We start from the raw sequence: 26,750 nt of genomic DNA on the forward strand, positions 1-26,750 counted from the left end.
GTGTTCTCATTAATAACTTTCTGGGTTCCCTCTTAAGAGGTTCCTTCCCTTGTTCCTTCCCATAATCCTTTCCAGTCTCCTTCCCAGTCAAACTTTCAGACCCTTTGGGTATCCCTATTAGTCCACTCTATAGCTCCAGATCGTTTCTTTTCTGAAAAGTCAAATAGAACAGGATATACTTTTTCTGTGTCAATCAGCGCTGTATTTTAAAAGAAGAGGCTGAAATACAGAGATGGGTTTCTCACCCCTCTCACTCATTTCCTAAGAAAAAGCCTACCACCAGACCTACGGGCAAAGCAGAAGCGGCCCTCTTTGCCCAGTCTTTTCCGAGACACGAGGTTCAGTGAGTTCACCCCACCTCTCTGACGGTCGCTACCCCGCGTAGGCATCGACCCGGCCGCCCCAGTGCCCGCGGCAGGGAAGGCGCTCGGGCAGGGGTCGCTCTGAGCCCAGCCAGCCCCAGCGGAGCGGCCCCCGGGCCCGGTCCCGCCCCGCGCCCCCGCGCCGGCCGCGCTCTCGGGGGGCGGCCTCAGCCGGCCCCGGCCCAGCCTCCCGCCCGCCCCGCCGCCGGCCGCGCCGCGCCCCCGTGCCCGGGATGCGTTCGGCGGCCGACAGCCGGCTGCTGCCAGGAGCCGGGGGCAGCCGGGCGGGCAGGGGCGCTCCCGCCTCCGCCGCGGCTCGGTGCCGCCGCCGCGACTGGGATTAGCTCCCGCTGGGCTGCGATGCGGAGCGGCGGGGCGGGCGCGGCGGGGCCCGGCGGGAGGACGCCCAGGCGCTGAGGCGGGCGGCGGGCGAGGAGCCGCCGGAGCTCTCCAGGGTGCTGGGCTGCTGCCCGCCCGCGAAGCCCCTCCGATGCCTCCGACGCCGCCGCTCCCGGGCTCCGCCGCGTCTCCGAGCAGCATGGCCCGGATTAGGTACCTCCGCGCCGCTGTCTCGGGGTTTTATCTGTGGGAAGCTGCGGTCCTGCTCAGGTAAGTTGCTTTCTTTGGGGAACTAGAGGTGTCCCCTTCCCGGGTGTCGGGCAGCTGAAGTGCCTGGGACGGGTGCAGGCAGCCGCCGCGGTCACCGCCTTTCCTCACCACGAACGCCCGGCTACCTTCGGCAGCCAGGCTGTGGGCACAGAAACTAAATGCGTGAGCTCCACGCTTCCTGAACGGCTTCACATCATTGTGCTGTCCCGAATCCCATTTTGAATTTTACAAGCAGGATGTTGTGCACTTCCTTCACTTGCTCGCAGATAGTTTCCCTGTAAGATCTGTGAATTTTATCATTGCTTTTAGCAGGAATTGTAACATCAATGATATTGAAAATTCTTAAGGTGCTAAGTGTCTATATGTAAAAGTTTTGGAAGATGATCTGAGTTGGTAATATAAAGACTTCTTTATTACTGTCAGTTCTTTTCAGCAAAATGAAAATCACAGATTGTGTTAGGTCGGAAGTCTTGTGCAGAAACAGAGAAACACTGGCTGAGTGTTTCTGAGAGAATATGGTCTACAGAAGTTCCCTTAAGAGGGAAAGCATTTGCTGTGCTACCGACAGTCTGCGATTTGTATTATGAAAGATGGCAACATATCCATAAATTATGACCTGAGTAGAAGACCGAGGTTCATACGGCTTTCTCAGCCCAGCACACTCTTTTTAGGTTAAGTGATGTTACTATATCAATGCAAGCATTTTTTAAACACATAGCTCTGGAAGTGTGGGGATACCAGGCTAAAATGAACTTAGAAAGTTCATTTTAGAACCGGTATCACCACACTTCCAGAGAAAGAGACTTCAATGTCTTATATTCACTGCTGATGCAATTAGCCATGCTTGTTATCAACAAACATTCTAGCCTTGTATCACAATAAACAAACTATGGCATATAACATGACAGTGCCAGACTATTCTAAGAATCACATTGTTATTTAACAGACAAAAATCGAAACTTAAATTTGAAAAGAGAGTTTGGGGATTATACATGTAGGGATTTATAACCATGAAGTTAAGCCAGCAGCATGTATTCCCCACAAGGATGGCAAACTTCATAAATGCTCACAGGTTTATAGCAAATCTTTCCATTTTGAAGTTAATTTAATGATGTCAACATATGTAACAGAAATATTTTATAATGCAATTTTATTGTAATTGTGCCAAAAGAAAGAGATTTTAAGAAATTTGGTCACATGGTATGAGATTGACACTGTGAGGAAAGAGTTAATGCATGTATATTACACTTTAAATTTTGCAGTGAGTATTTAATGTTCAGTGTAGGTGACCAAACACTTGTGTAGTGTAAGCAATAAAAGCAGTACTATGCTATTTTTATTCTATTTCAATGTACTTATAGAACTTATTTCTCCTCTGCCATTACATTCTATGCAAATGCCATCCTACTGTTGAATTGTTCATCCTTTATTTTAACAACGTAAAAACATTTATTCCAAAGGGGAAAAAAGCTATAAAGTCAGTTATGAAAGTCATAGAGGTATTCTTCATAACATAAATCTGTACCAATACTGAATTGTTTCCAAACATATGCAGATATCTTATGTAGCATAAATTCAAACTATTCTCTTCAACATCCAGATAACTGTGATATTGTAATAACATTTTGCTCATAAATAGTCACTTTATGATAATGAACATTGTTACTGTGCACATGGACTATATAGTTGGAGAAAGAGTTCAGAAAGCTGCTCAAAGTCCATGTTTATCTTCCATATCAATCTCAAGATAGAGACTGCTGATGACTTTAGGTCTAGAAATAATACATGAGAAACCTGAGCCAGTTCAAAACACATAGGAGTCTTCTCCACATTTTGAAAATGGAAAAAAAGTGAAAAAAATGTAAAATATGAAAACCTGTAAAATTCTCAACTTTCCTAGAGCCATTAATTCTATTTCTTTTCCAACTTAAGCCTTGTGAAATGATTCCCATTGGAGCAAAGGGAGCAGGGAATAGTAGAATGCTGCTCCTACTCTCTGTTAGACACAGACTCCAGCCTTAGAAGCTGTATAACACTTGATGGGAAGGTGGGTGTGCTATGGATTTCTAGGAACAGTCAAAGTGGTTTATTTACTCACACACTTTGGAAGAAATGATGTTATCTTCTTTTACATTGTGAGACTTCAAAACTTTTCTATTCTTCATTAAGAAACTAAAGGCTGTGTGAGAAAACTGAATGCAACTAACAAGAAAAGCCTTCATTGCTTGTGCAACAGCCCTGAGGCTATTTAAAATTAATGTTTAAATTACATGCCTGTGAAGATAGGAAAAAAAGATGGTTTTCAGTGTAAATTTGGACTGGCTATTTTAATGAGCAAAGTTTCAAGATGCATGCTTAACAAGAAGAAACTTCACCTGATTAATTTTTTTAATAACTCATTCTTCATTCCACATCAAAAGATCCTTCAAATTGCAATGACTGAAACAAGATGTATATTGGTCATTATAGGGTCTAATTATTTAGTCTCTGAAAGATGTAGGAAAAAAATTAGAAGAGCAATGAAGCTGGGAAAGGGTCTAGAGAGCAAGGCTTGTGAGGAACAGCTGAGAGAGTGGGGTTGTTTCATCTGGAGAAAAGGAGGCTCAGGGGGGACCTTATTGCTCTCCACAACTTCCAGAAAGGAGGGTGTAGCCAGGTGGGGATCAGCCTGTTCTCCCAGGCAACAAGTGACAGGACAAGGGGAAATGGCCTCAAGCTGTGCCAGGGAAGATCCACATCAGATATCAGGAAGAATTTGTTCATGGAGAGAGTGGTCAAGAATTGGAATGGGCTGCCCAGGTGGGTGGTGGAGTCACCATCCCTGGAGGTGTTCAAGAAATGACTGGACATGGCACTTAGGGCTGTGGTTAAGTTGAGAAGGTGCTGTTCAGTCAAAGGTTGTACTTTGTGATCTTGAGGTCTTTTCCAACCTGAATGATTTCATGATTATCCCTAGTCTTTCATAGTACTGTGCATGTTTGTACTGTTATATCACAGATTAACACACATATTGATAATGTATTAATAGATTTTAAACCTGAAAAACAATGGTTAAAGCACATAACACTCTTGTTTATGCAATATATTTGAGGATAGAGAGAAAATCTATTATCAGACCCAAAATAAAAAAACCTATTACTTATTAATATTACTGCCAGTCTGAGCCTGAGTGATACTAAGAGGGTCCAGGTGTAAAAAAGAGGCAAAGTCTAGGGAAAATAATGTAATGTAGCCTTGAAATAACTGTCATTTACTACCAAAGAAAGAAAAAAAAAATTCTGAGATATAGTTTGAAGTTATAATAATGTCTAAGACTGAGTATTCTCCTGAGTTTTCAACCAAGTAATAGTGGTAACAAAAAATCCCCTGGATTTGCCTGAATTCCAAAAGGTCATGATGAAAGCAAGATCATATTTGTAGGGTAAATGCAAAGATCAGATTTGTGAGTCAAAAACAGTTTCATAGCAGCTCAGGAACTTTCATGGGCACCAGCACTGATCTGTTAGAGCTACGCTGTTGGGGACTTTAAGGTATTTGCTTTTTCCTCGGGAGATGTAATGTATCTATTTTATATGTAGACCTGTGTATGAGGAAAGAACAGGATGAAAAGGTAGATTGCACTGGGGAAATGCAAAATAGATTCTCCCTATGTGGTATTTCTTTATTTATCTATATTAGCATAGACTAAGAATCATGCTACAATTAGACTCTTGCCTCTTTCCTTGTTCTTTTCAGTACTCCATTGAACTTACATTAAAGAAAACAGTATCACAGACACAGATAATTGCTCTTAAAAACCAGATTTTTGTGGGAAAAACCTCCATGCAACCTAACTTTGGGGCATATGAGTTTAAGGTTAACTGATTTTGAAATTGTTCCTGCATTTCATTGCAAATTGATTTCAGGTGATAGCTATAAGAGGCAGAAGTCATTATCCTTTAGGCCAGTATTAGTTCCTTCAAATAATGAAAGAGAAAAAATACAACAGCTAAAAACTATTAATTCTGACACAGCATCACAGACATCTTTAAAAATAAAGATTTTTAGGTGCTCTAATAAAGCTTCAGTAGCTTATTAGTATGTTAATAATTAGACCTACAATGCTACTCAAGAAATAAAGGCATCCAAATCAAGATGTGAATAAAAGTTTGTAAAAGAAAATCTACTAAAGCAAGATGACAGCACTGAGGCACACTACCTTTCCTCAGCAGCCCAGACTTAATATGAAAGTTACTTTCTGTGGAATAAATCAGGTGACAGACTCCAGGTCCCATGAAAAGCACTTAGTGCATCTCAGGGAGTAGCACAGGAAGGGTAGGTGAGCTGGGAGCTCAGACTTAGAGCAACGCAGGAAGGAACAGGATTCTGCCATAAAAGTTTGCAGTCCCACAGCACTTGTGCAGGAGAAGAACAATTCAAAAGTTCAAATTGATGGGCAAAGGTGGTAATGAAGAGGTATGCCCAAGGTCAAAGCCAAAGGGTCAGGTCAGCAGGTCAGGCTCACGATTAAAATGATGAAGGTACAAGACTGAGTGAAAGTATGCTTGCACACTAGCTCGTGCAGAGAGCAGGAGAATCTCCCCAGCACTTCTGAGGGTGAAAAAAAAAGGAAAAACAAACACAAGTCCTCAGAGAAGAGAGGTGAATCCCTGCTGAGGGTTCTACAAAACAAACAGTTCTGTTTCAAAGCTGAGTTACCAGAGCTCACACTGAGCCCAGTCAGTCAAACACCTGTAATGAAGGATCCTTCCAAAAGTCTAGGAGGAGAGCATCAGTACCTTTAGGGAAGCATTGTACTTTCCAAAACTCAGACAAAAGTGACCAAAAGGGGTTTTGTGACCCCTTATTTGAATATGAAATTCAAAATCTTTTGTATTTCAGCTCTACCGATTTCTCTTGTATTTCAACTATACCACTGAAGACACTGAAATCCTTTTGTACCAAATAGCTACAATTTTTACTTTTCATGAGTAAAAATTTGATTAGTGCTTTAGCTATTCATTCTTTATTTCTATAAAAACTTGGTGATTTTTCTAAGTGATTATAATCTTTATAATTTCAGGAAAGGATTATATATTTATATATTATGTATATATTTTTGTGTTTATAGTACTATAACCTTTAAAAAAATTAAATAATACAGAAGTTTCAATTAAAACCATGAATATTTTAATTCTTACAGGGCTAGTGACATTTTCTTACTTTTCAACTTCTTTTAATTCATTCCTAGCCAACTGATGGTAACAACAACTGAAAGCAAGTAGTATTGTGAGATAAGTGCTGTGCTTCCGTATGATGATAAATGTAATAGCTCTTCTATAATATTGGTTTTGTCCAGACACCCTAGAAATCCTGACAATCAGAGAAAATAAAAATTTTTACAAGATTAGAGCTTCTTATTTTAACAGATTCAGAATACAGGCTTCAAATGACCTTACTGAGTATTATGTAATAATACCTATAGGGAATTATTCCTGCAAATCAGCTTTTCTCAAGTAATAAGTGATGAAGAGCCCTTTTGTGTGATGTTGCTTCTTGTCCTCTTTACTGCTTTTCCTACTAAACTTCATGATGTTTAGTGAAAGAATCAGTGAAGGGAGATAGGAAATAGAAGATATCACTTTCACTGATAAATAGGCATCATGAATAGGTCACGTAAAAAGCACCTTTTTGAGGATATCAACTACCAGCAAAAAGGGAACATCTCAGAGAGCAGGAAAATACACTGTGAAAACTATGTTTAACAAGAATGCAGGACCAAAACAGAAAAACAAAAAGAACATTAGAAAGCAGAATAGTTTGCACTGTAAAGTCAAGAAAAAAGGGTGAGAATCTTGAAGACTGTACTTTTTTCCTAGTATAATCTATTATTTTTTATGGCTTCTGAGGAAATAGTAGCCTTTCTGGCTGTCCTTTCTGCCTTTAGATGGTGTGGCATTGGAAGAAGTGACAATAAAAAGAAAGAATGAGAAAAAAAAAATAGATGGTATACATTTATACAAGTATAAAAGAATGTGTTTCATTATTACATTTCCAGTCAGATGTCTAATGAATTACTCCAACACATTATTGACAACACATTATAGCAAACAGGGTAATAACACCTGATCTACACTTAACTGGACTTTCCACATAATGAACAGAATCACAGAATCACAGAATTAGATTGGAAAAGACCTCTAAGATCATCACGTCCTTTGAATGAACATCCCCATGTCAACTAGACCATGGCACTAAGTTCCACGTCTAGTCTTTCATTAAACATCTGCAGGGACAGTGACTCCACCCTCCAAATTTTTATGCAATTTTTCCATGTTACTTCTCTGTGCTTACCTCTGATGTACAAAATGAGTGGGGGCAGCAGGGAGAGTCAGAGCTATTTCTAGGTAGGAACTTCCCTAAAAAAGATCAGTCCTCTTGGATATCATTATTACTGAAGTTTCTTTCTGGTGGCATGAAACATTAGCAAAATGCAGTTTTCAAGAGAAACAGTTTAAGACCATAGAAAAGGTAGAAAATTTCAAGAACACTCTGGTCTGACATGATCATGGTCACTGATGGAGCTGTTGAATTAGTGGAGCTGCACAAGTAGTGGGGCTACAGACTGATAACAATCAATGGTTAGAGGAAAAAGCAAGGCAGCAGGTTATCCTGAGGCTCTTCTGGTAGAGACAGGAGAGCACAGTAGAACACAGGAATACTAAATTTTCTCAAACAGTTTCTCAGGTTGAGTTAATTGCTATTACCCTGCATGGGATTCTTACAGTTACAACTAATTTAGGAAAATTATCATAAGCAAAATAAAAACAGCTAGGAAATTTAAAAAAGCAAACTCAGTTTCTTCCTCTAATAAAATTCAAGCTGTAGTTATAACTACATCACCTACTGTCTTAATATTTTTCTCTTTTTTGCATTCCGTCTGATATAAGATAGGTATATAGACACATTTAATCTAAAAAAGTATTGGCTTATGCTACCCATCACAGCATTCCTCAAGTCTTCATATACTATGTACAGTTGACATTAAGACTATGTCTAGAGTTTATTTCCACTTCCTTTTAAAAAACATTCCAAATGCATTCTCCCTTTCTGAATTTTGAAAAGTAAAATGTGAACCTAATGTAATCCTTGTATCTCTGGGGATCCACAAGTACCAGAACATGCAATTTTACCGATTACTTTCTACAAAATTGACTGTTAACAATTTTGTATGATTTTTACCAACACTTAGCTTTAATTAATGTCAATTTCACATTAACCACTCAGCAGAAATACCTGGCTAATACAATTATCAGCATGGTTATCACAGGTTTCTTTTCTTTTCTTTTGTTTCTCTTTAAAACTATTATGACTTTACATCTTAGTGGGAGACTGCACTTAGGGACCATTTTGGGACTGAGCTTAGGGACTATTTTGTGAAAATTTGGTTTATAATGTTCTGGCATAGAGTGGGACTCAATTTCTAAAAGGATCTTGAGTTATGGTCCTGATAAGTCTTGGAGTTTCAAAAAGGATTCAAAATTGCACTGTCCTTTATGAGATTCAGTAATGCACAGGAGAGTCCATTCCCTGGGCTAAGTAGGCTAAGACATCTTCAGGGACCAAGTGAACTTCCAGGCTTGTGAGCAATATATGTGCTGACTAAGAGTGCCCTGCTAGATAAAATAAATGTCCCAAAGTGGTAAATTGCTGGCAAAAATAAAATAAATACCTTGAAATCAATCATGACTAAAGCACAGATTTCACACAGCAAAGTTGGGCCTAAATCCTGTGTTTGAGGGTAAATGTCCATTCTGTGCCTAAGCACATACACAGAACTTCTGTGAAGGGATATGCATCTGTAGGATGTTTTCCCTGATGCTATTGGGTCAGATCCATTACCTCTGACTCAGCAGTATTACACCTAAATTCAAAGTGAGCAGATTTCAGCATCATATCTGGAATACATCCCCCAAAAGACCTTTTTTTGAAATCCACAGTGGATTTATTCCACAGTACTTTATTCTGCTAGAAGAATTCTTTGTGGATAGTTTCTTTTCTTTCCTTTTTAAAATTTTTTTAAGAAGCAGATTTATCAAAGTTTGCCTAAACTCTTAATTTGCAAGACTTAAAGTAGAATAAAATATCTTGTAGTTTCCCTCAGTTCTTGTGCACTAAAAATTGATAGTCTATTGTTTTGAACATAGTATTGCAAGTTTTTACCACACAAAATTAATATGAAATGTCTCCACTTGAGACAGTACTCTGTGATTACAAAATGTACAATATAGCGGGGAACTGGAATCAACTATACTATTTGGAAGTTTCTCCATATATTTTACCTTTTATCTTCAAAACTTATCCCCAAATTCTAACACTCTGCAAATAAGTTCTCAGAATATCCCTCTCTCTTTACCTATTTCTCTTTACCTATTGCTGTTTTTCCATACATATCTTTGGATCCAAAAGTGCTCAAATTTTCATCTGTCATCAAAATGTGAGAACAAAGGCATTTATTTAGATTCCATAATTAATGGTTAGCAGAATGCTCTTTTTTCTCCTTTTCAACAGGGATGACTCCTTCAGGAGAAAACAGTTCTTGCGCATAATAAAGCCTTTAACACTGTTTGGGAAGGGGGCGGTGTCCTCAATGCTTTCATGATGATTCAGGGAAGGGGAGAGGGTGCTCTGTCTGGACCCCTTGCTCATCCAGCAGAAGATTTGTGAGGGCGGTGGGGGATCAGCTCAGGTCATGACCCTCCTTCCCTCAGCTTATTTGGGATTCTTTACACAAAGTTCCTAATACTGGGATGATAATTGGAGGGGATGCTGCCATAATGAAGACTAGAAAAGCAAAGACTAAATATATATCAGAGGGGAAGTTTAAACACCACTTTCTGTGTATGAAGGAGAATGTGTGTAGTGGACCAGGATAATTTTGGAGGAAGAACAGAAGGCTAGCAGCACTTTTTTTTTTAACCTTCACATTATTTTCTCTGACTTATTCCGTAAGGAATATGCTTCGGTGCATGCATTAGGAATACTGGGTTCTGTCATTATATGGCATGAATTCTGTCACTCTCATCATCACCCTGAAGCTCAACTCTGTTCTTGTTAAAGAAAGTCTTATACTGATTTATTATAGTGTTGATTCCGAGTAGAATGAATAGAAAAGGAAAAATTACTAAATACACATATCTCATGTAAATTAACACGGTTGGTTAAGCATCATCATTTCTGTTTCACAAAAAATTCCAAAGCTCTGAAAAGATTTTCTCACTTTTCAATGCATTAAAAGAAGTTTAAGTTGCAGAAAGCAGGAACAGTCTCCTAATTCTGTGAGGAAGATGTTCAGAGTCTTTGAAAATTAGAACCTGAGACTCCAGTTTCCATTGACATTGGAAAACTGATTGTTACTGACAAACTAGAAAGGACACTGAACAATGGTCCACCCAAGCCTGTCAACATTTCATAAAGCTACATTGAAGCATGTATGTTTCCTTAAAACTCCATTTCATGAAAACAGTATTTTTTCAACTAGAAATATTTTGTCTTATTTGAAAACCAAATTATTAGTAAGAACCCAGATCTACACTATAATTAGCTGGCTAGTCAGAATAAACAATTTCATGGGAAGCATTTTGGGAAAAAAATACTTTATATAGTGACTTTTCAGGCTATATTTAGATCTTCTTTAACAGAACTTTTATCAAATTTATTTTAGAGAAAAAGTAAAATCTTCTAAACAGCCATCTCACATGGTCACTCAAGATACAGGACTGATATTACCAGAGCTTCCCTAAGGCAAACAGAATATTGTGTCATTGAATTGTGGGTCAGTCTTTACAAATCTGGAGTTTTAATACAAAATCAATTTTTTATCTAGTTTTGATAAACCTCAATCTTTTTATTCTAATATAAGATTTTCTGAGAAAAATTTTATGCATAGTAAAAATTAAGAAGAAGCACAGCAAAGAACCCATTTTCAGTTTTGTTTAGGGCTTACAACCCATAAAAGTCATTTTTACAAGCAAAACAAGATAAAAAAGGAACAGAATACATATGACATTCTAATTGGCCATTAATTATGATTACAAGAAAGATGTCTCTTCTATAGACGTACACTTCAGTGAACACTCTTCTGGTTATACTGTTGAGAGTACAGCAACCTAATAAATGCAAAGCTGATGGGGCACTCCCATAATAGTAAAAAATCCATTAGAACTAAGAAACTCAGTGATAAGCATCTACAATTTAAAGGACATTTTGGAATACATTCTAAATACAGAATCAACAAAGCAGCTATACTCTGTAGAATTTTGTTTGCAGAATTCACAGGTTCTTCCTAGATCTAGGAAGAATTGCCTTGAGAAACAGCAGTTTACAGTCAAAAGTCTCATTTGCATTAATTTCCCTTTCAGCCTTGTGTTGCCTCATTGTCATCTGCAGCATTACCATCCATTGTGGTGGTGAAAGACACCAGTCAGGTCCTGTGCAGGGTCACCTGGTTAGGGGAATCATGCATTAACCATGACAATAAATGTAATTATTCAACCCTGACAACTTTTATAGAAGAATATCTGGTGTAATAACAGAATATTCAAGAAATTATTTTACTTGGTCATTTTGCAATCTATGCCTATAACTTTTCTCCATTATTTAGTGAACACACAAATTACTTTTTATAGTGACAGAATAATGCAAGTTTAGACTACTAGAAAAAAGTGGTTTACAGATTCTGTAATATTTTAAAAAATATTCCATTCCTTTTGGCCAAGTACAATCTATCAAAAAAACCCAACCGAAACCGAAATAAAGTTAATTGAATTTGAAGAAGATGTAACTATTTTTAATTAACAAATAAAGTTGTCAAAACCTAAACCCATTCATTAGGTCCTTGGAAGGGTGAGAGATTTGTCAGAATTTGAATATTTGAAATATTCTTTGCTCCTCTTTGAGTTAGCTTTTTCCTCCCCCAAAGGTAGGCTGAATTAATTTAAAAATGGCAAGAAACTAAGACCTGAGTGTAGATAATTTATAAAAATAGTCTATACAACAGGCTAAAAGAATATTAAGTAGGTGCTTCTGGGAAAACAATGAAAAATATTCAAAACAGAGTCCTAATTTATAAAATACATTAATTCATGTGTTGCATTGCTGAAACTGGCAACAATAAACTTGTCTTATACAGCAAGGCAAAATTACAGAGACAACTTACAGTTTGTTTAATCCATATTTTAATGAAGATAGAAAGCCTTGCAGATAGGATTATGAAGAATGCTGATAAATTAGTTTTCTTCTTTTACCCTGAGAGATTTTTTCCCCCTAAGGAAGGTATAAAGCATTGTGCTTATATACATATGAACTAAGTGACAAACAAAAAAAAAATTTAAATCTAACGTTATCTAGACTATAATATACTAGAATAGAGATCATGACAGAGTGACTTAATCAGAAGACTTCAAATCACATTATTCTGGATTTTTTCTCTCTGTTAAGATGAGCTGAAACATTCCATATCAATCCAAAGTTTTTTGAAACTATAGTCCATAATTTACGTGCTTTATGTTAACATGTGTTAAACATGTGTTTACTTTAACAAGCTATTTTACTTCCATGACAAACATTACTATAGGAAGACTGTAGAACTGGAGGAATTCTCAACTGTATTAATAAATGAAATAAAAATATGACAGCTTAAAGGTTTCAGGAACGTGAAAAAATGCTTGCAACCATTACCTAAGCTACAGGAGCACTAAAATTTAATGTTAATTTTGTAGCTGAAACAGAAAACATATTCAAATCTAAAAGAAAATATTTTTCTAATAGGTGCTGAAATGCAACCCCCTATATATTTAATGTAGCTTTCATTTATAGCCACTAAAATAATAAAGAATAAATATTTAGTGAACTTAAAATGGAAAGGGTTATTTTGTTGCACATAAGTATTGTTACTTTGGCTGAAAATGTGTCCTGGTGCAACTCTACTTATCTCCACAGCTGTGAAAAATCAGAAGAAAATCTAAATTTCACACAAAATCTTTCAAATTTTCTTGAGGGTTTTTCTTATAAAACACCTTTTTAAAGTCTTGGTGATACAATGCTTCTGCTCCTCTTAGTTGATATGACACTGGCAAACATAAGTTAAGAATTCTGTGTTTGTTCTGATAAAGTTATCATTATCTAAAACATTGCAGGATATGAAAATCTGCATTTTCTTTGCACAAGGAACTGTCAATTTTATGGCCTACAACAAGTAAAAGAGATTGCATCTTTAATTAGCAAGAAACACATTATTGTCAGTTTTAGCAGAAATACAATGAAATGCACTTGCAATTTCAGTCTTTGTTAACACATTGCAAACTTAATTCTTTCTCTGTCATTTACTATCTTGGGCTTTATTATATGCCACCCTCTTCCCCTATTCTTTCACCATAGGAAACTTTTTTTTGTCCCTCAGAATGAAATTAATTTATTCACCAATAAATCATTATTCAAATAGAGTTATTTTCATAATGGAATACAAAGGAGTTGGAAGAAAATTATCTCCTTGTATTAACCTTGAATGGTAGAAGGTAATGTTGTCTGAATCAGGCATTTAAACTAAGAGTTCACTTACCCTGAGTTCACAATACAGATAATGTAAAGAGCTTGTCTTCCTAGGATAATTCAGAGAAGGAGATTACTTTTGTATTTTGTTTTGTTTCTCAGAAAAAAGTATCTCTGTGTGAGCTAGAATGGAGCAGCAGTGACAGATTATTTAATATGTCACTTTCAGTACTGGGTCCATGGAGTTGTGACCCCCTGACATAGCTCCTGGCTTTCCAGAATGCCACTAGATATTCATAAATAAATATTGCTGGTGAATGGCCACCAATCAGAAAAGTCTGTTTGTGTTTTTTCTATGAGGCATTTTAATTTTCAGTGAAGAGGTTGAATTTAAAGTTTATTGATATTTAAAAAAATAATTGCTGAAAAATTTTTTATCTTGTCTTCTGAGCTCCCACTTCACAATATTTGCTAATCTTTAAGGCTTCCAAATTTAAAATTCTTTATTGCCGTAAAACACAGAGACTTGTACTTCTCTCCTGACACAGCTATCTCAGTCAGTTTAAACACATCACATCTCAAAAGAATATCTGTGTCATGCCACTTAACTGAACAAATGCATTTCAGTGATAAACTGTGGAAAAATTTGGAAAAACCTTAGCCTTATCCCCAAAAATCAAACAAATTAGTATTGTTTATGCTTCACATGAATGTATTATATTTTTTGGTGCAAAATTGAAGGTAGTTTTTGTCTTTCTAAAAAGAGCAGGATTTATTTTTGTAAAAGCAAGGAAAGCACTAATTTGGATCAGTTTGAGGCCTTCAGTAATCATTCCTGTTATATATATATATTTTTTTTTTTATTTTAAGCTGTCACATGCTGCAACATTCTACTCTCAAAAAGGGGTTTCTGTTCAGGTTTAGGTACATCTTGACTAATGCATGCAAATTCTGCTTACTATAAACTCTGATCTTGTTAGTCCTTCACCTACTTAATTAGTAGATCAGATAGTTAGAGACATTACCATTACAAAAAAAGCCTTTTTTGGTACCATTACAAAAATACTTCTGACCTCATAAAATTAAAAGCTTGCATTCCCCATTAATTCTACCAAATGTATTTGATGAAGTTCTGCATCACTCAGAAGAGGCTTTGAGTGCTTTCCTCGTATCACAAATCTTGTTGCTAAAATTTTCAAAATGCAAGACTGTCAGATGATCCAGCACCACCAATTAGAGGATCATTTCATTCCTAGCATTCTTAAATTACAGGGTTACACTGAATATTTTTTTGTTTTAAAAGCTGATGAATTCTATCACCAGCTATAGAATCAAGGAGAATAGTCATGAGATTAATTCACCTAACCATTGCTGGTGAATCAGTGAATGAGTACCACTAGAATAATTTACTGAAATGCTTTTGTGTAGCAATGTATGTAAGATGCAATTAAATGTATATTGGCTGCAGTTTTTGCTTTCCTTCTAAGGGTGTAATTAATTTCTTTGAACTTCTCTGGAAAGCATTTTCTTATGAAGTGCGTTAAAAACATTCAAACATCAGCTGGAGAGAATGGACCACAAACACAACATCCAGTTGCTCCAGGGGTTTGGCCACACTTGCTGTCTGGGAGAATAAGTTAAATAATGAAATGAAAGACCTACTGGACCATCACAACGCGTGTAGTGGAACTGTAGTACACATTGTAAAATGAAATGCAAAACTTCTACCTCTCTGAAAGACTAAAATGGAATGTGTTTGAGACAAAATTAGTAATTTATGATCAGATGAAAGGAATCCCCAAGACAAATGTGACAGTAACTTGGTGTTAATGTGAAAAAACATTTTTTTCAAGAAAAAATGCATCAGTAGTTTACCTATGGTAGGGAGAAAATGATCTTGCCATATAATTCAAAGAAAATTTGTATCAATTGTGTTCAAAAGTAAGTCTGTGAGACTCTGGAGACTACTCTTAGGTTAATTTGGATAAATGAGCAGATTGTCCTAAACTGGACTTGGAAACATCTCTCTAGGAAGTTTCCAGTGAAAGGCATAATTACATCACACCCTATTCTTTCTTTATCTCTGTCACGTTCCTGTAGCAGCAACAAAACGAGAAGACTCAGCAAATGGTGTAAGATGTAATTTCTTCCTTCCCTTTTGTCTATACTGTTCTTATTAAGCCCTTCTGGAGTGACACCATCTTTTTTATAGAAATGCTGATGGTACACCACTGCCTTTTTTCTTCCATATGTTCAAACAAATATATGTATTTTGAAGGCTGAAACCACACACTGAAAACATTTTTTAATACCCTACCTTGAAGATTAATGTTCAAGTGAGGGAAATCAGTAAAGAACAGCACTTTCTGCAGTCCAAGAATGATAAGTCTCAAAGGTAGTAGGCCTGAAATTACATTTGAAAATATGCCTTTTAAAATAAAGCTTGTATAAAGCACCTTCATATGTAAAGTTTCTTTCCCTTGTTTGTGCTTTGGTAAAAATGTGCAGAAGTTTAGGATAGATAGACACAACTTACATGTAGAACACAGTACTTCTTCAGGAAAAAACCAAAAAAGACATGGGCAAGCAATCTGATTTTTTTCAGCCTTAAATGTTTTAGAGAAGGAAACATTTGTAGGGATTGTACATGCCCTTTGAAGAGTTTTTTCCAATAATTTTCATTTGGAGGAAGAGAAGAGAAAGTTGTTCTCTCACAAACATTCCTACTTCAAATAGACATTTCAGGAGCACAGATTCATGACCCATGCTTTATCTTGGTAGCTAAATTGCCAGCTGATAGATGAGACCTCCCATTTAAATTCTATAGATTTTGGTGCTCTGGCTGAGCTGTGTTAACTATATTTTTTTCAGACTTCTGTAGCAGCAAATATTTTAAAAACATAAAAGAATCAATAATCATGTAAACATATTCTCAGGAGAGGATTAAAAAATAGCTGAATCCCATCACCTGCAATCACAGTCATACATGTCACAGCATCCTAAGGCCTAGCTCCGTCTTGGAACACACAGGGCTATCTATCTCAGCTCAAAGTGCTAAACTATTCCATAACTAAAGTGTTTCAGTGATTGAAAGTCGTTTAATTTTGATCTAAACTTATTCCTGGCAATTTCACATCCATTTGCTTTCATGAAAACGTTATCGTTTAGCTTACAATTCTTTATTCCTTACAGGTGCGTCTCATACACTGAATATTTGCGTCTCTTTTTCCTAGCTGTGGTCAACCTCTGATTCTTTAAACTGCTTCTTGTTTATGGGCAGCTCAAGTGCACTTTCCATTCCAGAGCTGAAGTTCCTACTGTGCAAGGAGCTGATGCTCACACAACTGCTTAGTAAGTCAAATACCCAGCTGTGAAAGGAATTGAGCAAGATGAGCCAACATTACAGCTGTAACTTTCAAACCCCATTACAACAACTGCAAGCCTGCAACCCAACCCCTGTGTAGAAGGACACTGAGAAGACATCATTTCACACTTGGAACTATGCCCATTGCTTCCCTTCCTTATGTTCCTCAAATCAATCAAGTGCCTTTTGACAGTCTGAAGATTTCTGCCTCTGCATCTAATTTGAATTTAGCCTACTTTTCTATATATGAGAACCCATTCCTTTTCACCAAGCTAGCCATATATGAAGAACAATACCTTATATTTTATCAAATTGTTTCATCCAGAAAGCTGTATTGTCTTAGTTGGTACAGTCTGATCTTCTGTTAAGTTATTAAATTGTGTGTCCAAATTCCCATTTGAATTTGTCCAACTCTCATTGGTTTTTCTTCTGCCTTTGTTCTTTAGATAAATGCCCAGCCTTTTCTGTTGCCTTGAGATATTTATACGCTTCAATCAAGCTATTTTTTTTTCACTCTTCTTTTTTGATAAACCAAGATTAAGCTCCTAAAGTCTCTTACTTGAAGCAAATTTCCCTAACTCTCAGGTCATGGTTTAGTGGCTTTGTTCAGTACCTTTCCAAATGCTTTAATGTCCTTTTAAAACTTGGACGTGGAATTTGATGCAACATCCCAGAACTGGTCTCATTAATATCGTATAAAAGAATAAGTGACCTTCATGCTTCCACTCACTCTTTCAATCTTTCCACACTACTGGATAACACAGCAGTGCAGAGAGAACTTCACCACAACAGTGCAGAGTTTTTTGAGGAATTCTGAGTCCTTCTTCACTGCTTTCTCCAACTCTGCCCATGTTCACAGTTCATACAACTCTTAATATCCTTCCTCTAATTGTTTTAAACTCTCCTACTTAAATGGGCTGACTTCAGGAAAGAGGTTGTTTTCTTCACATCATCAGAATTTATGTCTCTGTCAATTCTTTTTGCATTTCTTAGTTTTAAACCATCAATTGCTTTGCATTTTCTTTCCAGATTGTAGATGGCATTGCTGAACACCATTCTTACAAGTAGCTTGCTTTCTCAAATTTAGGATGTGGTAGCTGATCTAGAGAAGCTGCATCTTGTCTGTGTTAGGCTGCTTCTTACTCTCTAACATTCATATCCTACTTGAAATATCTTCAGCTTGACCTAACAGTTTCTGATTCAAATATGACTCTTTGTAGGTGAAGTACCTGTGATTTAGGAGAGGTTTCTATCTCAGTGATTGAAATTCCAACTTGACAGGCCTCAAGGCATTGATGCAAAGCTCATCTGTTCTCAGATTTTAGGTGAAAAAAAAGGTTAATGGACAGCCTAGACCAGAGACAGGAGTAATTATAGTCCTTGTGACTATAATTTTCTGATCTTATCTGGTGTTGTGTGACAGCTTATTTAAAACAAAAATTCTTACCCTAAGTTTTGATCGTGTAAAATTGTCTGGTCACATATAATTTTTGAATGAATCTTTGACATTTTCAATTTTTTTCTTGATTCTTTTTCACATTTTCAGTTATCAAATTTCTTTTCAATTGTTTTTGAAGGCTTAATTTACATTTTAAAGATGTTTAGGATACATCCAGGAAATTAAAGTCAAGTACTGTTTTAATCCTGAAATTGGAAAATAGTAAATCTTTATAACTGTTAGTAATATTTGCCAATTCCTCACAGGAACAACTCAGAATCACTACTAGGGAGAGCATTCTTGTTGGTAACTTTTCCTTATAAAATATGACCAGACCAGAAGACTATCAGATTATAATCTCTCTCCAATAAAAGACTTCAGCAATGGGAAGCTTCTACCTCTGAAAAAGTATACAGCTTTCTTTCTCAGTAATTTAAAGTCACATTATGACTTTATGTTAAACACAAGTCCAACGTACCTTGTTGATAATAAAATTCTTACTGATATGAAGTTCCTATAATTCTGCCTGTTAGAAAATGCATGTAGAAATTCTTTAAAGAACTGTGACAGGTCAGAAGGAATTCCCTCTGGAAGTATGCAAAGCCATTCCTGGACTTATGCAATAGTTGTGTATCGAGGACGAAGTTATGTGCATTATTAACACTAAAAGGAGCTCAATTCTTGGTTCATGAAAGGAGTATACTCTCCTCTAACCCCTTAGCTAGAGCCTAGTTTCCAGAGGCAGTGTGCAATAAAACTGAGGAGCCCTTAATATGCAGAGTAAATTTTTATATTAATCTGGAAACAGAAAATCCCTTCCTAAAATCCAGTGCTTTACTTGCTTTTACTACATTATCAAGTCTAGCTCCTTTTTAACTAGTCAAGTATTCCACATGTCAGCTTTGACTGATGAAAATTTTATTTGTGCAGCAGTATTCTTGAAATATATATTTTCAATAAAAGTTAAATCAAAAGAGCAGAATTCTGCAGAACTCAAACAGCTTTTTCTCATTACACCCCAAGCTTAGTAAAAGGGAAAACATTCCTTGAAGAAATATTTTGTTACAAATTACAACTGACTTTTGAGATACAATGTGTTTATACAAAAGGTATTAATTATGCTGAATGTATTCTTTTCATAAGCAGGCATTGAATTATTCAAGATACTCTGAGACTTAAAATTGACTAATGAAAGCAAATACTAATGATGCCATCATATGAAAAGGTAAATGTCACTTTGAGAAAATTCATAGTCACAGCAATTTCTATTTTTCCCAGTTAGCATTAGTTACCCTAATTTCAAATTACTTTATTCCATGGTAATGCAAGAGCTACAAGTACAACAAAGAAAGATTTACAAAAACTCCAGTGAAGTAAAAAAAGAGCTAAGAAACAAATTCTTCCTTTCTAGGAAATGATATTCAAGCAAACAATGGGCCCTTCTATATTTGAGTTCTGGATAATTTATGTATATTAACAATAAAAATATAGGATTGTATATCCCGTAGTATAGAAATTTCATATACTTAAAGAATAGAAATATAAATTCCTTACAGAAGACTACTAGAAAGAAATCTAAGTGTTTAAGTGTATATACTAAGTGTATACACACAGTAACTTGCATCTCCTTCCTTCCAAGTAGATAATACCCAACAAAGGGTAATCTGACTCTTGTGTTTTATTTGCTTTATAGACATTAGTGATGATTTACAGAAGCAGTAATCACTACAAGTTGTAATAATATGAGGAATCAGATCCATTCAGAATGATTGATAATGAAAATTATGTCAATAGGATAATTTCAAACTGAACTATAAAAAGAATATGTTGAATACTTACTTTCTCAGAAACAGAAATACATTCTGCAGCTATGGGAAGAAATAAAGACCTAGGTTAGCTATTGAAAGAGAGTAAAGAAACACTTTTTTACTGAAAGAGATACCAAAATATTGAAAACAATTTAGAAATATCCAACAATTTAACAATGTATGAACAATTTAAGAATAAACAAATCAACTTCCACATAGAATAGAATGAACACTTGCTAAGAGAATAAACTCAAGGATAAAATTTAATTTTCTGATTTAATGTTACAACTAAAACACTTAATTTCCATTTTTAATTAAAATATGAGCAAACCATAGCATTCTAGAGGCTTCTATGTTCATATTCTATGTGTTCCCAAATTTGTAATTCTCAAGGACTAATATGGCATCTTTTTTATTTAAGATAATAAATCAAAATTTCAGACTTGAAGACAAAAATTTTAGCAGACCTTCTAAATGGAAGCTTCTATAAAAATGTAACTTTTAACATCCTGGGTAAAAGAGTCTTGGAAAGAAAGAAATTACCTTCTCAGTCTGTGCTCCACATGGCCTCTGCATACATACATACCTGTATGGAATTTTTCCATTTTGATATTCCATCCATTGTTAAGAAGCAAAATTTAGCATGGGTTTTTTTATGAGTCAGAAAATTCCTAAAGGCTTTATATTATTCCCTCTGTGTACATCTAAACAAAAACATATTTAAGTAGTTCTAAAAGAGTGAATTGATATGGAGACAATGAATTGGGTAAGTAAAAGAGATTTAAGTCCTTCTGTAATGGATTTTTGACTTGAACTCAGCACAAACATGCAAAACTCTTGATCTTTTTTGAGACTCCAAAAGCCACAAATGGTTTCAATTGCACCATGTATCACAATATTACTCAAAATTTATGTATTTTCTGACTGTCATTTTTCCAGTGTGTTAGCACTCAAGAGTTGTTCCACAAAACAAAAACTTTCCCTTTGGGTCCCATGGCTGATCACAGCGCCGCTACTCTGCTGTCTTTGCATGCGCAGAGCACACTTTAGAATGTCAGTGGGAGTTGTGCATGCATATGAAGAGGAAGTTATAGGAGATGGCATTTGACATGTCGCCCTGAGAAGAAAAGTTTGCCCTAAAATAGTTTCTTCAGTAAGTTGTTAGGGTTTTGTTTTGGTTTTTCTTGTTGTTTCTTTTTTACCCACTGTAGCAGTCACTTTTGTTTTAACAGGAAATGAAACTTGAAGACAATGTTAAATACCACCTGCCAAGAGACTGATCTGTTTTAATATGGTTACCTATCAACCTAAAACAAAAATTTGTGATAGTAGCACTATTCTAATCAATTCCTTAGTACTTTTTTTTTTCTTCTGATTCAGGCTTCTGTCACAGCACACCCAGTTAAAATAGCTCAGTCTCAGAACAGACTCCAAAATAGGACATTCCACATACACAGCTACGCCTGTAGATGACATTATTTAACTCTATTTATCAGTATTCATTTACTCCTGTAGATGTCATCATTTAACTCTATCATTATTTAACTCTGATCATGATATTGATTATTGCTGACTGAAAGTGTTATTAATCTTCAGAAGTTCTGAGGAGAAAGTAACCTATAACTGTGCAGCACAGCAGAATAAAATGTATGTATTAAATGACAGATATAGAAAGAACTTGCTGTTTCAATTTCTTTACTACTACTGTTTTTGAAGTATTAACTAACTTGAAAGGCTGTCTTGGCTTTCCTCTTTTCCTGTTCCTACAAAAATGAACTATGATTGACTAAATAAAATCAGTTTTGCTAACAAAACTCCTAACAAATTTTTGTTTGTTTGTTTGTTTGTTTTCCTTGCTTTTAGCTTGGTGGCCACAAAGGAAACAGACAGTGCAAGATCTCGTAGCATGCCAATGTCGCCATCCGATTTCCTGGACAAGCTAATGGGGAGGATGTCAGGCTATGATGCGAGGATCAGACCAAATTTCAAAGGTAATTTCACAACTAAACTTTCAGGTTTTCAGTATGTCAGTATTACTGCTCACAAAAATGCAATTTCTGAAACAAATATGAAAACTAAGAGGTACAGTCACTGAAAAATAAAAAGTGCCTTCTTTTGCATTTCTTTTGTATGTGTGACAGTTCATTTCAGTAGCAATACACTCTACACCTGCCACTTTCACAGCTGCCCAATTGCAGGCCTTTAGTAAATATACTTTATCCTTACATTTGAGTTGTCCGATATGATTTGTTAGTTTCTTTCATTTCCTGAAATGCTTACTGATGGATTCAGATCCCCACCTTGGACTGCCATAGCATGAAACACTACAGAAAGCAAGCTCTGTGAAAGATTGGCCAGATCTTCATATCTGGTTAAAAAGAGTGTATTAATGACATTGACCGTCAAACTCAAGACAGCTTCTCTTAGTTACCAATTCTACCACCAAATTATATTCCACTTCCTTGGGCACCATTTGTGCCTTGAAATACCAAAAGGACCATCTTTCCTCTTGTTCTTTTCCCTGTTCCCAGTTCTCCATTGAAATTTTAAGCTCTCAATACATGGAATTTTGTCTTGGCATGTGCCTTTTATGCACTTATCACAAAGGAGATTCAATTAAAACAAAGCAGATTCAAAGGCTGAAACAGTTTGCAAATGGAATGACTGCTCTCTCCTGAGGGTCTTAGCATATTATCCAGACTCAGGTACATTAGAGTATTTAATGAAGGATTACACAAAATATATTTTTATATGAATAAGGAAAATATCATACATACAAACGCCATCCATTCTAGTCTGGGAAATCTGGGTAAATTTGACTACTCTTCTTTCTGAAAAAAAGGAGATCCAGTGTTAAAATGGAACCCTATTTAACCCTATTACTAAATTTTTAAACAAGGTATCAGTCTTTAAATTACTCAGAATATAAATAAAGTTTTGAAAGAACAAACCCATTGCGATTAAAATTATAATATTCTTATTTTGCCTTAGTTGCTTTGTTCTATGCCTATCTTCTTGAGTCCAAGAGATTCTCTTAGCTCTAACATTTCACATAAGCCCCATATAAGGCTTTACTCCATGTTTACTACAAAAATTTTCCTTCAAGCTGGCAGTGCTTTCTCCTCTAAGTCATCTGTCACTGCCTTTCCATCTTAGTTCTTATTCAGCAAGAAATGTTATAATTTTTTGACATCTCCAAGTTCCAGAAACTTAAGTGGTTTTGACTCTAAAGCCACTGCCATGTGCTGGTTTTACCAGAATTTGCTCAGTCTGATTCATAAGGACCATGTAAGAGATTTGTCAGATTACTTCCTCATCAGCAAACCATAAACAGTTGCTTGTGTATATGTAAACTTGTTACCCAGGATTTACTGCAGCTGGAAATGCTTTGCTCTTTTTAAAGTTAGTGGTGCTGATATTTCTCAGGAAATTATAAACGTGCACTGGAATTTTAAACACATCCTTATATGATTTGGGGATTGAATTTTATAGTTTGTCATGGACAGCATCCAATCACAATCTTCTGATGGGGCAACAGTGAAGAATAGGCAGATGGTTTAGAGATTATGAAATTAAATGCAGTACTTCTTGAAAGTATAATTCAAAGGATTTAGAGCTTTGTTTTGTAACTATTGAGACTTAGAGACAAAACCTAATTTGACGTTGTTCCTTTTCAAAAAGTGCACATTCTAAATCTTCTGGACAGCTATGCAGTTTGAACAGATCTGCCCAGAATGATTCGGACTTACCACTAACAATAAGTATCTCCTTAAGTGACTTTCCCACTTTTTGGTTAGTTTTATTACTCCTACAACAAGGGCTGGGGCTTAATGCCTTTTTGAGGTTTTAAATTGGTGATAGCTTAAAGAAAGAGGGTAAGTACTAATAAGATAACTCAGATATTAATTTTAAATCATCTTTTGTTCCAGTAAAATTCCTATGCAGACAAGGTTTTTAATTACTGATTTTATTCATAATTAATCTTGGTCAAGGAGACAAAATTATATATTTTGTCTTTGTGGTCTGCTTTTGGATATGGAATACTGCATATGAGTTCTTGTTCAAAAAGTATAATAGAGAAGACATGGTGTTTATTCAGCTATGGAATACACCAGGAAATTGAGAATTATTGTAAAAGCTTTGTTCCAGTTGCAATCTTTTTTTAAATGTTACATTAAACCTATAGTAAAGTGCTTCTTTTACTCAGTGTCCCATTGCAGATGATATCCATTCCTGCAAGTGTAGAAAATACTTCATTGCCTTTTAAATTTGAACACAATTATGTTACCTAGATGTAAAATTTAAATATTAAAGTAAAAATTTGGGCATTTATATGGGAAAATGCAAAATATTACTTGCACTGATACTGGCAAGAATTTTTCAGCAATCATTGGTTTAGAAGCTTTGAAAACCAGGACCTAATTAAAAAAATTTAATTTAGTTATTACATATGCTCTCCTGATCCCTTCTGGAAACTATTTCTATTTTTGGCCTTTTCATTATTTTCTGGCAATAAAACCTTTGTTTTTTGGAATACTAAAAAGAATTTTTTTTGTTTGCTTTAAATTTGCTAATTAATTTACTGATTTTATTGCCATGTGACATACTAAGACATGGAGAAGTATTACCTCCTTTTGATCTTTACAAAGTTTCGTATTTGCAGATTATTGCCTACTGTATACCTTTTCCAGTGTTTTCTACTTAAGCTGGTTTTGTGTGGCAGCTTTTCATAGAATTTTTGATTCTTTTTGACTTTTTGACATCTTTCTCCCTAATATATAAATATATTAATTCATGTAATGTATTTATATATAATATTAATCTGTATCTCTTATTTATAAAACTTCTCATTATTTCTACCAGTTTGGCTGGTACAGAGGTAAGATTTGCAGGAATAAATTTCATGTTCATATCCCCCACCATCATACCTGAAATCTGGGGGGCATTTTTATGGTTAAAGTTATACTTGCAGAACATGGAACACATTTCCACTGATTACAAAATTGACGCAGGTGATAGCTAACTCACAGTAAATTGTATTTCCACAATTCCGCAAAAATTTTTATAACGTCTGGATTTATATCACCTCAGCCAGCCAGTTTGTTCCTGTTCACTTGGTCTGAAATGTCTTCTACAGTCTTCATACAAAATTCCAGCAGAATGGCTCTAGCATTTGACACAGCCAGCAATTGGAGACAAGTGCTGCTACAAAGACTTCATTTGGCTTTTCTGCTCTGACCTTCTTGACTTCCATGGGTACTTTTATACCTTAATCATCTTCTTTCAGCTTTCAGATCTTGGCAGGATTCTATTTTTAATGCCTTGTAGATAGCGATCATTGTTAGCTTTTCTGTCTCTAGTGTGTTTTAGCTCTATTTCTTTTCTGCCTCTCTTTAATCTATGTTCAACTTGCCTGAATTCCTGTGTTGGAACATGACTTCCAGCTTTTACAGCTTCTCATTCGTGATTCTTTGTGACCATATTCTGGGAAGTTCATTTTTACTCTCAGCACAGTGTCTTTGAGTTAACTCTAAAGCATTTGGAGGCTTTTAGCTTCTACTTTTGTGCCCCTTTTAACTATCTATTAACTATTTTATTGTAATTTGAAATTAGGCATTGGCACTGTAGTGATTTAGAACTTTTTCTTAATAAAAGCAACTATGTTGATAAAGCAAACATTTTAAAGTAGAGTACTATTTTAAACAAGATAGCATCACATCAAATTTGAAAGGATGGCAAGTACTACAACATGGAAGTGTTTGAAAGAAAAGCTGCCTTGCAAACAAATGACTAATATGGGCAAGAAGTACAATTTTCTGCCTGACAGTTTTTAGTGAATGCCTTCATTCATGGCCCCTACTTTTCCTTTTCCCCTTGATTCTTTTCAGGAGTTGAGCATGTAAAGCTTTTACTGAATTCTCAGAAGTACTGGATATACTCCACAACTCTAAGTAATTAACCGTGTACCAAAGTGACTGCAAGTGCTACCTCCTTACCTGAGAATTCCGTTCCATAGGTGTAGTCTTGTGTATTGCAAAGACTGAAGTATGTGTGTAAGTGTTTTGTTCAAATTGTTGTACAGGACTTCAAAACAATTTTTGCTCTCAGAAAAGAAAGCTGGATGTTCCAAGTTCTGTCCTATTGGGAGAATTTTTAATGGACATCCTGATTCTTCAAGTATTTAATTTGAAATTTATTGGTCATGTTAGATTTTGCTAGTTGCAATCCACCAATAGTGGCAGAGGAATATTTTTCTTCAGTGATACTAAAAAGAAGTATTACATAAAGGTTTATAAGACCAGTCTTCATATTCCAGATACAGATGTCTCATTGTTAGACAGCTTACAACTACAAAAAGAATTCAGGTTCTCCAGTGCTGAAGTGGTTTATTGATATAAGAATACTGAATCGTAGGAAGGTAACAAAAAAAATGGAGATGGTAAAACCTTGTTTGGCTTGGACACAGATTGAAATTGATAAGGAATAATGGAAAAATTAGCATGCTTTTCCACAATGACATTTTTAAAGTGACTTCTGGAAAATAATTTAAACCCTTTTCCATGAAGAGGCAATTTCTTGTTCAGTTATCATGACTGCTCTGCCACTATTGATTCTTCAAAATGCAAGATAAGACAAAACAA

The 26,750-nt window shown here is 35.8% G+C and overlaps 1 protein-coding gene across 2 annotated transcripts in view; it reads left to right on the forward strand.

Annotated features, from left to right (window-relative positions):
- The first annotated feature begins 852 nt into the window (after positions 1–852).
- Positions 853–26,750, forward strand: part of GLRA3 (glycine receptor alpha 3) — an 81,836-nt gene continuing 55,938 nt past the window's right edge. The window contains exons 1-2 of one of the 2 annotated variants that reach the window (XM_030947726.1): positions 853–971; positions 21,973–22,100. In XM_030947726.1, the coding sequence (XP_030803586.1) occupies positions 853–971; positions 21,973–22,100 (247 nt within the window). Of the gene's footprint in view, positions 972–21,972; positions 22,101–26,054; positions 26,163–26,750 lie in introns of those variants that run through there. The other variant, XM_030947727.1, reaches the window with a different exon arrangement.

The sequence above is a fragment of the Camarhynchus parvulus genome, chromosome 4 (assembly GCF_901933205.1).
Source record: "Camarhynchus parvulus chromosome 4, STF_HiC, whole genome shotgun sequence".
Taxonomy (NCBI): domain Eukaryota; kingdom Metazoa; phylum Chordata; class Aves; order Passeriformes; family Thraupidae; genus Camarhynchus; species Camarhynchus parvulus.